General features: G+C 42.1%; 1 protein-coding gene across 2 annotated transcripts; it reads left to right on the forward strand.

Annotated features, from left to right (window-relative positions):
• Positions 1-37: 37 nt before the first annotated feature.
• Positions 38-12,373, forward strand: LOC149306329 (kelch-like protein 10). 2 transcript variants are annotated; one of them, XM_089540461.1, is made up of 5 exons: positions 38-135; positions 4,091-4,580; positions 5,964-6,581; positions 9,972-10,121; positions 11,490-12,373. In XM_089540461.1, exons 2-5 carry the CDS (start codon positions 4,161-4,163, stop codon positions 11,862-11,864), a joined length of 1,563 nt encoding a protein of 520 aa, XP_089396587.1. In that variant the 5' UTR covers positions 38-135; positions 4,091-4,160; the 3' UTR covers positions 11,865-12,373. The 2 variants fall into 2 exon arrangements, with proteins under 2 accessions (XP_089396587.1, XP_089396586.1); XM_089540460.1 differs by lacking the exon at positions 38-135 and adding an exon at positions 1,803-2,296.
• The last annotated feature ends 1,819 nt before the right edge of the window (positions 12,374-14,192 follow it).

The following is a 14,192-nucleotide window of genomic DNA, read 5'->3' on the forward strand; positions in this document are numbered from 1 at the left end:
AAAAGCCTTGTGAGAGTTCCCAAAGACAGCCATAACAAGCCTCTGCAGATGAAAAAAGACGATTGTGCAGTGCAATCCTATTATTGCTGCTGCTTACAAGCAAATCCTACTATATTCAGTGGAATATACTCCCAGGTAAGTGTGCATAGAAATTCAGTCTTCTTAGTATTAAGGCAAAGGATAGATAAAGAGCCCAGTTAACAATGACTTTGGTTTACTAAAGTCCCACAATTTTTTGCTTTGTTTTTTTATTTTACTGCAACAAAAGCAGTTAAAAGGATTTGTCCATCTTCAAACTAATACAATTTTCAGCTGGCCAACATATGCATTGGCTTGTTGAATCACATTCTTGGTCATCTTATCCTCAGTGAATAAGTCTAATAATTGTTCTTTTATCATTTTTCCATTCCTTGAATCACTTTCAGTCTCATAGGTTAATCATATTCTGTTTGCTCAGCCTTTCTCAGCTGTCTCGCCATTTAAAAAGATTTTTTAGCACTTAATGAAATCAGATAGCTTGTTGACAGAGGGAAATTTGTATCTGAACAGAGAAGACTGTTATAGAGACAAGTACCTAGAATAATATGAACTGTGTTGAAATCACACTGCTCCGTAGCCAACAACTGCTCATAAATGAAGATAAATACATCTTTTTAGCTGCCAGAATCTGAATTTCCTGAAAGAGGTGAAGTGCAATAATCCAAGATCAGATGGGATCTGGTACTAACCATTAAAATACATTTTAAAACTTAAATAAAAAATAAATAGTTGTAGGGAAAATAAGATCTTTACCAGTCACTGAAAATACATCAAAGGAGAAAGTAGGTGAGGCTTGCCCTTTTTCTAGTCGTCATATGCCCTTTCTGCAATGCTAGGAACACCTGGGTGAGGGTTTGCATATGTCCTCAGTGTCAGGAGAATGTCACAGAGAAATACATGAGTTAAAAAGTTACACTAGTCACAAGTCATGAAGAGTTTTAAAAGTCAAGAGAAGATTAAAAGTGAATTTTCTTATAAGCTAAATAAAGCAACAAACCAGTCCACCTGAGATAAAATGAATGCCAAGTTAAACCACATAGTCCCCCCCCCCCCAAAGTCTTTGGTATTGTTATTCTTTTGATGTCATATTGCAACATTTAGCCTTCTGTACTAAAAGATCACACTCATAGATTCAGTTTATCAAGACACATGTCCCTTAATTCTGTCTCAGTACTGCTTGTCTATCTGGTTACACCTGCTTCATATGTATGCTACTCTTCTAATAGTTTTTTGTGGGGTTTTGGGGCACAGATGCTGGTGAAACATCAGAAGTAAATTCTTCCAAAACACAGCCACATAGCCCGAAAACCCCACAAAAAAATATGGATTCTGGCTGTGAAAGCCTTCAACTTCACACTACTCTTCTAAGTTCATTGTCTGTACCCCATCCTTAGAAGTTGTGAAGATAAAACATCTATTGGGTGAAAATTTAATCATAAATTAAGTTGATAATAGACAATATACAGGTTTGGTTAGGTTATTTTCCCAGTCTACAAAAGTACTGTATCCTATACAGCATCACTACATCAATGCTCCTAATTATGACTATTACACAGGAGGAAATTATAGGAGTATTTTCCCAGAAAACTGTCAGTGTTCAATGAGTATAATGTCCTTGTATTTGTGTTCTTATAAGGCTGAGTACAAGGCAATTATCACATAGAGCCTTACCGTCCCCGAAACTTGGTGTGATAGCCAATCGCACTTGCCTCCCGTGATTTAACCTGTGTGATAATCACCCAAGTTAGAGAAATCGCAGAAAAGTATATCCTGGTCGTTTGGCTTGAGATGTCTAAATCTAGCCCACTGTGACGAAGAGGCCCTCTGTTCATGAATGAAATTGAATTTAAATCCCACAGGAAAGGATATCCAAACCTTGAGTTCTGAGTCTGCTGTGAGCTGGGCCATTGCGCTTTGGAGGATAGCCAAGGTTCTAGAACCAGGTCATGTCAGGGGTCTCATTATGGGAGAGTTCTGGAACCCCTGAACCAATCACACCCTTTTTCCAAGAGGAGGGTTAAGTGGAAGGCCTGGCAGCTGTCTGCTGCCTCCCCCCCACCTTGAAAAAAATGGATGACGCCTCTGCTTCGGCAGGGTATTCCCACCGCCACATGGAGAGGAAGATGAGTGCCATGGCTTGTACGGTCTTCAATGAACTTCGACTGGAAGGGAAGCTCTGTGACGTGATCATCAAGGTTAACGGGTGCGAGTTCAATGCCCACAAGAACATCCTCTGTAGCTGTAGCTCCTATTTTAGGTCAGTACTTTTTAAAATGCCCAAGAGGCAGCTGGGTCTCTGGTCAAACTCCCAGAAATAAGTCAACTTTAGGGCTCATTTTACAAAAGTCTTAAAAGGTGCAACTCAGGTTCCTTCCTGTCTTTCTCTAATCTCAGTTGTGAAGAAGTTATAACAGTACATTACTGGGGCTAATAGCCAGTTGGTTTAGTTAGCTGCTCATCTAGCTTTTAAATAAATGATCCTATTACCAAAGCCACATTACAGGTGCCTAAACAAAAGCTAAAAGAAAGAGCTCTTGTTGTATGGTCCTCATATAGTATTTTTTTCTTTCAGGCCTATTTCGTGAAGAATGAATCAGCTAGTCCTAAAATATAAATGAGCGTGTCCTTAACTAAGAGTTCCACCAAATTAAAGCTTCAGACTAAGATGATATCAGATGGCACCAGCCAAAAGCATGGTCTCAGAGTCTGAGTCTTCTATCAAAACCTAGTAAGACACAGAAAAGTAGGAGGTGCAGGACAAGAGAGCAGGCATGGAAGTAACAGGGCTGGGGAACTTTGGGCCTTCCAGATGTTTTGGCCAATGAGCCCCAACATAGCCAGTGGTGAAGGATAATGTGATCAACAGTTCCAGCAACATCTAGAGGGCACAAGATGCTTGCCCACAAGTTGCTTCCGATTCTATAGAATAGGAAGAAAGCAGAAACTGTAGCTGTCCTTTGAGACTGGCTGCGTTCTTATTTTATTGTTCAGAGAATATTCATCCCAATGGAAAGATCTTTTAGAATCACGCAACCTATTAAGAAGTAGGATTTATCAGGCTCGGCCCCACATGGAAAGAATATAGTAGTACGCTTCCAAATCATTACTGACCTACAGAATTCACAAGCTCATCATAATGTCTGTGGAGCAAAACTAGTTAGTTCTTTGACACTAACTCTGAGATAACCGTTTCCAGCAAGCTCCATTTTTGCATGCATGCCTCTTTTAATCATATTCTAACATACCAAAAGAATGGGCTCCTTCTAATCTTCATGATATAAAAAAGTAGGGAGGGGCTGAGCATTTCTAAATGTCACAGACTGCTGGCATAAGCACAAGTCCATGGGTTAGAGCCATACCAGATACTTATTAATATCCCTTCCAACATATCCTTTTGAGTTACTGCACATCTGAACCATAGCAAGCTTGTCTGACAATAAATATTGGTTGCAGTACTGTAAGCAAAGTAACGGTGTGGAAGTGAACATACTGTACATGATTGCCTTGATCCATATTATATCTATGGAGGTTGCTGTGTTGGCCATGCAGCAAAATATAACAAAGAATGTTGTGGTGATAACTTTATGAGACCAGTCAAACGTGCAAAAGTTCATTAAGCCTGGATGTTAAAAGTCACTTCACAACGAAGGCATGATTCCTTGCCTAATGAAGTAGCCTATGAGCTCCAGAATTCTGTGTAATTTATCTTGCACCTTTTGCTTGGCCTCATAAAAGTATCACCACAATGTGGTTTTAGATCCATCAAGTTCAACATGAGCGGTATTTCCAGTGCTTTACGATCACAATGGAAATTCTGTCATTTCCAAAGCTGCATTTCTGTGCTAAAAGTGTTGCTCAGTTTTTTATGGGTGGTTCATCATTTAACTGCTACTACTTGGATAGTATATAATATGATGCTGGGTGCCATTATGAATGTCAAGTAAGTGAACATTATAATAAGCTTAGCAAACCCAACAGCATCCTATCGAAGGACAAGACTCCCAATAGGTAACAAAAGACCAATGAGAAATAGTTGTGTTCTTTTTTTCAGAGCTTTGTTTACCAGTAGCTGGAACAACTCAGAGAAGAGAGTATATAATATCCCTGGCATTACCCCAGATATGATGAAGCTCATTATTGAATATGCCTACACAAGGACAGTGCCCATCACCGTGGACAATGTAGAGAGGCTTCTTGTCGCTGCCGACCAATTTAACGTGATGGGTATTGTCAGGGCTTGTTCCGACTTCATGAAATGCCAGCTGTGCCTGGAGAATTGTATTGGCATCTGCAAATTCACAGAGTACTACTACTGCCCTGATTTGCGACAGGCAGCCTACATGTTCATCCTCCACAACTTTGAGGAGATGGTGAAAGCGTCTACCGAATTCCTGGAGCTCTCAGTCAATGAGTTTAAAGACATCATTGAAAAGGACGAACTCAATGTGAAACAGGAAGACGCCGTCTTTGAAGCCATACTCAAATGGATTGCCCACGATCCTCCCAACAGAAAGCAGCACATGGCAGTCCTGCTCCCAAAGGTTAGCCCGTTTAAAAACATTTTGTGGGTTGTGCCCCTGTCCACCCTGTTTCCAGTGATTTGCTTCCAGATATGCAGCACAGGCTGAAATTTCCCAACCAGTCTTCAGTGGTGCTGTCTTAATGTCAAAGCAACCCCATTGATCAATCTACCTCCATCACTGTCTGTTCTGATTGACAGTAGCTCTCCAACAAAGCATCTCCTATTCCTGAGTTGCTGTTTTTTCTGGTGTTCTAGGCATCTACAGATTCTGCATTCATACATTCAACCAACCATGGCTTATTAATTCCAAAAGCAAACCTTGATTTTGCCATTTTATATAAGGGACTCCATTTTACTGCACCATTGTATACAATGGGACTTGAGCATCCACAGATTTTGGTATCCATGGACAGTCCTGGAACCAAACCCCAATGGATACCAAGGGATGGGGTGGGGTGTAACACCATGAGTTACCACACTGGATGACGCCAACCCTAGTCTGGATTGACTCCAATCCTACTCTGATACTGATCAGAATAGACATTACTGAGCTCAGTGGCAAATGCTTTAACTGGGTACTTAATCTAGATGTCAGAATCATCCAGTAGTTTTCACCTGCTGAGACAAGGGATAGGTGGGCGAGGGTGCCCAGTCACCAGCTTGGAGGTCCTCATGGTTTCCAAAGCATCAGATGAACAAACATGAATAGTTGCTGGGCTGGCAGCTGTACTTACAACTTGAGCAGTAGCTGGATTATTGCTCTCCAGCTTCCTCTAGCAATAGGTGTGGCATAGTGGTTTGAGTGTTGCAATGACTCTAGAGACCAGGGTTGAATTCTCAGCTTGACCATGAAACCCACTGTGTGACCATGGGCAAGTCACATGCTCTCAGCCTCAAGGGAAGGCAAGGGCAAAGAAATTCCCAAAATAGCCTTAGAGTTGCTATAAGTCCGAAATGACTTGCACACCACAGCAGCAACTAGAGATTCCACAACTGGTCTCAGAACTGAATTTGGGTAGGTTCCAGTTAATATGTTATGGAACATAATGTGGTTTTGATAATGGTACTATCCTCTGCATTACACTGTTTTTAGAGCTGTGATCCCTTTCTGTTCCTAGAGCCATTTCCTCATATTAGGCAGACTTTTCTATTATCACATTTGTCAAGTACAGCTGTGCCAAGCTTTAGTCATGCTGTTCGTTTTCATGAGAAGATGGATACTGCTTCATCCAATAGCTCCTATTGTGCCATGACTACTGAGGCTGATTGCAGTCACTGCAAGCAGACTGCTAGTGCGATAATAGGTCTGTCTCACAAAATTGATGCTAGCATGTTTCTTGGTCTCCGCCTGTTTCTCTATAAATATGATCCACAGTCCCATTTGTGTTCCTTTCTTTTTCAGGTCCGCCTGGCCTTGATGCATGCTGAATATTTTATGAACAATGTCAAAATGCATGACTATGTGAAAGATAGCGAGGAGTGCAAGCCCATTGTTATTGATGCCCTGAAAGCCATGTATGACCTTAACATGAATGGCCCTTCAAGCTCTGACTTCACCAACCCGCTGACAAGACCCCGTCTGCCCTATGCCATTTTGTTTGCCATTGGTGGCTGGAGTGGGGGGAGCCCAACCAATGCCATCGAAACATACGATGCCCGTGCGGACCGCTGGGTGAATGTGACGTGCCAACAGGAGAGTCCCCGGGCATATCACGGTGCTGCCTACTTAAAGGGCTATGTCTACATCATAGGGGGGTTTGATAGTGTGGACTACTTCAACAGCGTCAAGCGATTTGAGCCCGTCAAAAAGACGTGGCACCAGGTTGCGCCCATGCACTCGAGACGCTGTTACGTTAGTGTCACCGTCCTTGATAACTTCATCTATGCCATGGGTGGCTTTGATGGCTATGTGCGTCTCAACACAGCTGAGAGATATGAGCCTGAAACCAACCAGTGGACCCTGATAGCCCCCATGCATGAGCAGAGGAGTGACGCAAGCGCCACAACACTTTATGGCAAGGTAACAGTGATGAAACACATCGTAGTGTATATAAAATTGCCAGCTGCTGTGTCTACCTGGTTGCAAGGTCTCATTCAGTTTTAGAGGGTTGTCTCTTTTTCCAACGCTCCAGTAAAAGAAGTGAAATCTGAAGGCGGTTTTCCCCTAGTCTGATGACCTCCAGATTTGCTGGTCTAAAAACACAGTAATTTTTTATCAGCCCTTCTAGCTAGCGGTGCGAATCCAACACATCTGGAGGGAGCAAAGAAGGAGAAGGCTGTTTTATTCTGCCCTCTTGCTTCTATGTCTTTATCATGTTTTCTGTAGGGTTCATCCCCACAGATTATTCTACAGTGCAGCTGGACAGCATTTTGTGCAGTAGTAACATAAAATTGCACTAGGAAATAGGTTCCTCACCACCATCACCATTCAAAAGCAAGGCAAGGGATAAAATTTCTGCTTTTAGTAACTCAGGAGTACAGTACCCAAAGGACCTCACCTACATGAACCTTCCCAGTCAATAATACTAGCTCGGGATTTCTTGCTTTGTGCCTGCCTGCCAAATTCAGACTTTTATTTAGACTTTTTATAGGTACCATAGGAATGACCTCCCAGAAGGGTTCCCTGGTGCCGTGTTTATTTTATTATCGACGCCAGTTAAAATGTCTTTATTTCCAGGGCATTGTCCTGCTGCACATATTTTATATTGAATTTTAAAGATTTTTCGGTTGTGCTGGTAATGTTGCTTCTCACTGAGATAATTTGCTTCGTTTAATTGCTTTATTGACCGCAAGTTATACTTTACGTTGCTCGCATTGGCTTTTTGTGAGCCTCTCGAGAAGGTTTGTTGACTGAAGTCTTGTGGGTATTTCAAGGCTAGAGTCCAGTTCATCAAATGTCATAAGACTCTTGGTTGCTTTTGCTGCAAGAGCCTAACACACTGAGCCTAACCTCTAGAAATTGTTCAAATACGTCAGCTTTGTAGATAAGACCACATAAGTTACTAGTTTGCTGAAAGATAGTAGAGGAGAGGCTGAGAGAGCCATTCTTCTTAAAACGACCCACTGCATTTGTGTTCTAGGTGCGGAGGAGGCAGCTTTCTTCCTCATACAGGCCTGTTACAGACTGCCAAAATAAAGCTGCTTCGGGTCTCTTTGGAGGTATGCTGTTTAAATGATGCATGTATCCTAAGAATCCAGAAGCTGCACCAAAGCTGCCCTCCAGTGCTTAGGAATGGAGTGTGGCTTTGGCACGACCTCCGGACTCGTAAGACCCATGCATTATTTAAATAGCATACCTCCAAAGAGACCCGAAGCAGCTTTATTTTGGCAGTCTGTAACAGGCCATAGATTTTTTGGTTTCTGTACTTGAAGCAGAGAGGGGGAGAGTAATGGCTGTGTCCACCTTCCACCAACCAGGACATGAATCTTTAGGTGGCTGTGTCATCAGTTTCTTTTCAGGACTGGTAATTCCTGAATACATCCCTGTCACACAGGCCTGCGTTCTTTCTGGCATGCTTAGCCAGATACTGCCCACTACTTGTGTGTAGCAATGTATTAGCTGCAATGTGACCCACTACTACTAGGAGAAAGTAAAGATATAAATTTTAAAAAAAATTAGGGGTTTTTGGACCGCAACGCCCAGAATCTCCTGGGTAGCATAATTGCTGGCATTTTCCACCCAAATGTGGAAACTTTTTCCAATGCTGCCTGCTAGATAGTTGACCGACACATTAGCTAGGAAGCAAACACAGGGAATTTATTCATTTCCCTGGCGGGCCACCATGTGTTACTGCTTATACATTGTACAGGCCTGATGTAGGAATATAAGTGACAATGGGTTATCCAGCCAGCTGTTTCAATAGGAAAAACACCATTTAATCCCTTTAACACTGTTTTGGTGTATCCAAAGGGACCCTGTAGCACAGTGATGGTGAACCTTTTAGATGCCGAGTGCCCAAACTGCAACCCAAAACCCACTTATTTATTGCAAAGTGCCATATCCCTCTGGCTTTCTAGTAACAAACTCTGGCAAACTCTGTGCTGGGGTGACAGCACATGTGCCCACAGAGAGGGCTCTGAGTGCCACCTCTGGCAAGAGTGCCAGAGGTTCACCATCACTGCTATAGCACCTTTGAGACTAACTGCAAGAAAGAAGTTGGTAGCATGAGCTTTCATAGATGTTAGCCTACATGCATCGAGGAATTAGGCTCAAGTCTACGAAAGCTCATGCTACCAGCTTCTTTCTTTCAGTTAATCTCAAAGATGCTACAAGATCCCTTTGCATACTCATTTCCCAGACTAACACAGCTATGTCTTTGACATCAACTAGGTGTGTACAGTTTGGGAGCCAATGTGGTACTCTGTTGTTTAAAGAACTGAGCAAGGGTTGGGAGAACAAGTTCCAAGTCCCTACTGAGGCATGATGCTCATTGAGTGACCTTGGTCTTTGGCCCAGCCAATTTTGCTGGGCCAAATTCAATTACAAAGATAATGGGGATTCCAAGGACATTATGACAACAGGTTTGAACTCTTCAAAGAAAGGCTGGGATAAAAATGGAGGATATGGTTCCTTAGTATCTGCTGGGGTTTAGTTCCAGGACCCCCCCCCCCATGGGTACCAAAATCCATGCATACTTGAATCCCATTATATACAGTGATGTAGTAAAATGGTATCCCTTATATAAAATGGCAAAACCAGTGTTTGTTTTAGAGAATTTAAAACTGTAATTCATATTGCAGACTTATAACCTTTGTTTTTACAGGATCTTGGGAACCATAATTCTGTTAAGGGCTTGGGGTGGGTCTAGAAAACATGACAGAAAATTCAGCATCTTCACAAACAACAGTCCCCAGAAAAATGCAGGAATAGTTAACGTTGGCTGTAAAACAGAACCCAGAGTACACATTGTGGAAATACTGTTAGTAAGCCAGCCAAAAGATACTCACTTTTGAACCCCACTGGCTTCTTTATCAGGCAAAGGTTATAGAAATCATGCAGGGGCAAAAGGCTTGTGTTAAGAGTCACAGGTATTCATCTTGGTTGAAGTGTTTACTTAAGGTGATCTTGAGGGAGGGTTGATGCAGATAGAAAGGTTAAGCCACCATTGCCATGAAGTGGTTGGCAACAAAGGTAGGAAAAGAAAGGCAACCAAAATGTATTTCACCACTGGCAACATCACTGCTTGAAAAATGGCTGTGTCTGACGGAGAAATACATGGGTCTCTAACACTCTTAACACTTTCACTCCCCACACCATGATTAATTTAAACTCTTTTCATGATTCCTTAGAAGACAGTTAAAATGGTGCCACTTTGGGTAGTCGGAGGCCTAAACTCTGGGCAGTGTTTTCACGATAAGCCTGCAACATTTTAACACTGTACTTCCTTTTTCTTTTATTGCCTAAAAAAAGGTCTATATCTGCGGCGGATTCAATGGGAACGAGTGCCTCTTTACAGCTGAAGTGTACGACGCCAAGATGGATCAGTGGAGCTTGATCGCACCCATGAGAAGCAGGCGGAGTGGCATCGGTGTGATAGCATATGGAGAACACGTCTACGCAGTAAGGCCAGGGTCCTTTTGTGTCTGCAGTTAAAGGACAGCCCACAGCACCCTTTTTGCAGTAAAGATATTGGGACAGTACTCTCTCCCTTTGATTTGTCCAAACAGAGATCATTCTTTGTTTGCCCATTGCTCTCTTGCTCTTTCTTTCTCTTGCTCTCTCTTTCTCCATCAGCCTTTTCTCTCTTCTTCACTCTCCTAGCAGGCTGCAAGGGCAGGTTGCTCATGCAGAGGCCTGAACTAATAATTTTCAGAGCGCTTCTGAAATAAGATTGAGGACTTGATGTTGCTACCCAAATACAATCTCTTGGTAATTCATACAGCAATCCTTTATTGGAAGTTAATATTATTATCTCATAGGATGGTTAAGCAGCTCCTTAGAATTCATACTGAAAAGAAATTAAAACTGGGAACATCACCTTCCAACAGTGGAGTCAGATATCTTACATCTTTCCAGGCTGAGTTTGATGGAAATGAATGTAGCAGTACACATACTTGTCGATGTACTCTCAGGTCTTCATGGCATCAATTCTTCCTTTCTCTGGTCATTGGCACCAAAGGCACCGTCCTTCCTGTACCAAATAGTGGGGAAAGTGAGAGTGTGGCGAGGGTGAAGCCTCTGTTGCTTTGGTCCTGGTCCAGATTAAATCCTGTACCACAAGAGTAGGAATCAGGCAGCCCTATGAATCTTGTTGGATCACATGATTCCCACCTCATGCTATTGAACAATGATTCAGACCAAAACATAGCAAAGCTTAATGCTGTTCCCTCACCGTAGCCAATGGCAAGGAAAGCTAGGAGTTGTAGTCCAACAACATCTAAACATTATTACCACCTCTGCTTTAGCTGCTGCTGTTCCTTACACAGTCCGCCCTTGGTATCTGCTGGGTGCATTTCATGCTCAAGTCCCATTAAATTCAGTGGCATAATAAAATGGTGTCCCTTATATAAAATGTCAAAATCAAGGTTTTGTCATTTTATATAAGGGATACCATTTTATTATGCCACTGAATTTAATGGCATTAAATCCTTGGATGCAGAATCTGTAGATGCAAAGGGCTGACTAAAGATGAATGTTATGCCCAACTATATGTTTAAATGTAGCATGTAAAGTCCAAGAGACCTGGCCATATGAACTTGACATGTACTCTAGAACATGCATCATACTCCTTTGCAAAGCACAGGAAAACTGCGGTAATCACAGGTCCCCCTTAGAAAGCTTTCCTTGAGAACTCTGGAAAATTGCTGTTGTTGTGTGTGTTCATATACAGGGGGTGGAACAGTATCTCCCCAATCTCTGTAGGTCTATGGTCTAACTGTGTAAAACAGCTTGCTCCTAAATAAGTCTGTGGTGTTTTGCTCTCTACAGGTGGGTGGATTTGACGGGGCCAACCGCCTTCGAAGTGCGGAAGCATACAACCCAGTAGCCAACACCTGGCGAACAATCCCGACCATGTTCAACCCTCGGAGCAACTTTGGCATCGAAGTGGTGGACGACCTGCTCTTTGTGGTGGGTGGTTTCAACGGCTTCACGACAACGTTCAACGTAGAGTGTTACGACGAGAAGACGGACGAGTGGTACGACGCCCACGACATGAGTATCTACCGCAGTGCCCTGAGCTGTTGTGTGGTGCCGGGGCTTCCCAACGTTGGGGAGTATGCTGCCAGGCGGGACAACTACATAGGGCCATCCCAGAGAGATGAGGTCAAGTACTCCTCATCCACAAGCACACTACCTGTGTGAAAAGCTCTCCTTGACTAATAAAGCCCTCTAAGCAAGAACTATACGCACAGCTGGATTCACCTTTTCTTCCCTACCCCCCAAAAATATACAAATGGGGCTAGTCCTCATAGACGAGCCAAAAGCATACCTCCCTCCCTGGCCCAGGATCTTAACAACCCAATTCATTTATCCTGTAGAGAGTCATAGAGCTGGAGAGATTCAGAGGATGCTGAGAACATTGGCAGGATTGAGAGAAGAGCTGCAGAGGGGAAACTATAGGGTTCTGCCATGTCTGCTCCTATTGCTTTGGCACAAAAGAAATAGGGGAGGATTCTTGAGGGATTCAGAAATAAAAGACCAGAATGCCATGGCTATTGTTCGAGGGGGAAATGTTGCTTGTAAACCATCCTTGCTTTGATGCTCCTAAGGATACAGCGACCCTTCCATTCTGTCTGACGAAGAGCCCTTTGTAAGTCGAAAGCGTGCATATTCCTGCACCAACAGAAGTTGATCCAATAAAACCCATTCACACAGACTATCCATTTTTCCATTGCTTATTGTCTGGAATAGACTAGCAGCGACAGGCCGAACTAAACCAGAAAAGGCTTCCATAGATGTGTTACAGCTATTAAGTAGTCTTACGCCAGAAAGGAAGAAAAAAAGGAAAGAAATGCCATTGTTTGTGATTTTGGATCTGAGTACTTAACAAAAAAAGTGTGTTGGGACTTCAAAACCCAGAAGCAATAAAACCTCAGAGGTTGGGGCATGATGACAAGGGCATCATTTACAAATGCAGATTCCTCAGTAGATGTCTTATGTGTGTTCATGCAAGTGAGCGGAGGGGTGTGGGAGGCTTCATGCGTTTTAGGTTTTCCCTCCATTCATTTTGGCTGATAGAGATGAGAGTCGCAAGATGCAAATGGAAAGGAAAGTAGGGTTTTTTGCGGGTTTTTCAGGCTATATGGCCATGTACAAGAGTTCATTCTTGACATTTCGCCAGCTTCTGTGGCTGGCATCTTCAGGGAATCTTCTTTGGCATCTTCTGAAGGTGCCAGCCACAGATGCTGGCAAAACGTCAGGAATAAACTCTTCCAGAACATGGCCCCATTGCCCGAAAAACCCACAAAAAACCAACACTGCCCTTCATAATGTTCCCTTTTCTCTATGGCCCATGGGTGCAAAAAGCCAGGGCAGTGTTCAAATGGCCTAAATGGCTTAAGAGGCAAGCGATTGGCAGTTGCTGGCTTTACGTTTTCTGGTAGGAAGATGCCCATTGAAGGTCTCAGGAAGAAGCCCTTCTCATCAGGGTCAAACTATAAATCCCAGGGGGCTAGGCACTATCCTTTTAGGACAAGTGGGCACATAGTTGCAGGTACAGGAGAGGCAAAATCTTTTCAAGGCTTCTCAAATCTCGTCCTCAGGTTTCTATCGCAGTAACTTGAAAAAGTGTTTGAGCGCTTAGAAATAGTTTTAGCAGATTCTAATGTATTCAGGGGGGAAAAGAGTGACGATTTGTCACTCGAGGATGTTCTTTGTCGCACTCCCTGAAATTCAATCTCACAGGTTTTGTGTGTGTGTGTGTGTGTATGTTGTGTGCTTTCTTTCCTGTAGTTTCTGACCTAATCCCACCATAAACCAAGGATCTGTTTTAATATTGCAATAGTTTAATTCTGTTTTGAGGGTTGCTTTTGTAAGTTTTTGGTCAGACTGTGCTTTTGAGAACTGTAAGCTGCTTCGAGTCCCAGTTTTGTTGGGGAAAGCGGGATACAAATGATGATAATACAATATTAAAATAGATTGCTATTAATAATATTATTATTAATAGTAATAATTTGTATCCCACTGTTCCCAAAAACTCGGACCCAGAGCGGCTCCCAGTATTAAAATAATAGTACAAATTAAAAGGATACGAAAGCGATACATTAAAATACAATGAAGTTATTTCAATATTAAAATAGACTGCTTGTAATAATAATAATAATAATAATAATAATAATAATAATTTATTTGTATTCCACTCATTTCCCAAAAACAGACCCAGAGAGTGTATCATGTATCACTTATGTATGCTTTAATTGTACTAATAGTACAATTAAAGCATACATAAGTGATACATGAAAATACAATTAAATTATTACAATATAAAATACATTTCTCATAATAGTAATTTATATGTATCTCACTCTTCCCAAAAACTGGGACCTGGAGCGGCTCACAATATTAAAAGAATAGTACAAAGTAAAAAGATACGAAAGTGATACATTAAAGCAGAATTAAATGATTGCAATACTAAAATAGATTGCTAATAATAATTAATAGATAATAATTAATTATATATAATAATAATTA

This window comes from Sceloporus occidentalis, unplaced genomic scaffold (assembly GCF_023333645.1).
Source record: "Sceloporus occidentalis isolate IW3139 unplaced genomic scaffold, rSceOcc1.0.p SCAF_10, whole genome shotgun sequence".
Lineage (NCBI taxonomy): Eukaryota > Metazoa > Chordata > Lepidosauria > Squamata > Phrynosomatidae > Sceloporus > Sceloporus occidentalis.

Coding starts and splice junctions, on each gene's coding strand:
- LOC149306329 (XM_089540460.1), top strand. CDS start 2,109: ATGGATGACGCCTCTGCTTCGGCAGGGTATTCCCACCGCCACATGGAG. Junction 4,581..5,963: donor TGGCAGTCCTGCTCCCAAAG/GTTAGCCCGTTT, acceptor TTTCTTTTTCAG/GTCCGCCTGGCCTTGATGCA. Junction 6,582..9,971: donor CCACAACACTTTATGGCAAG/GTAACAGTGATG, acceptor GCCTAAAAAAAG/GTCTATATCTGCGGCGGATT.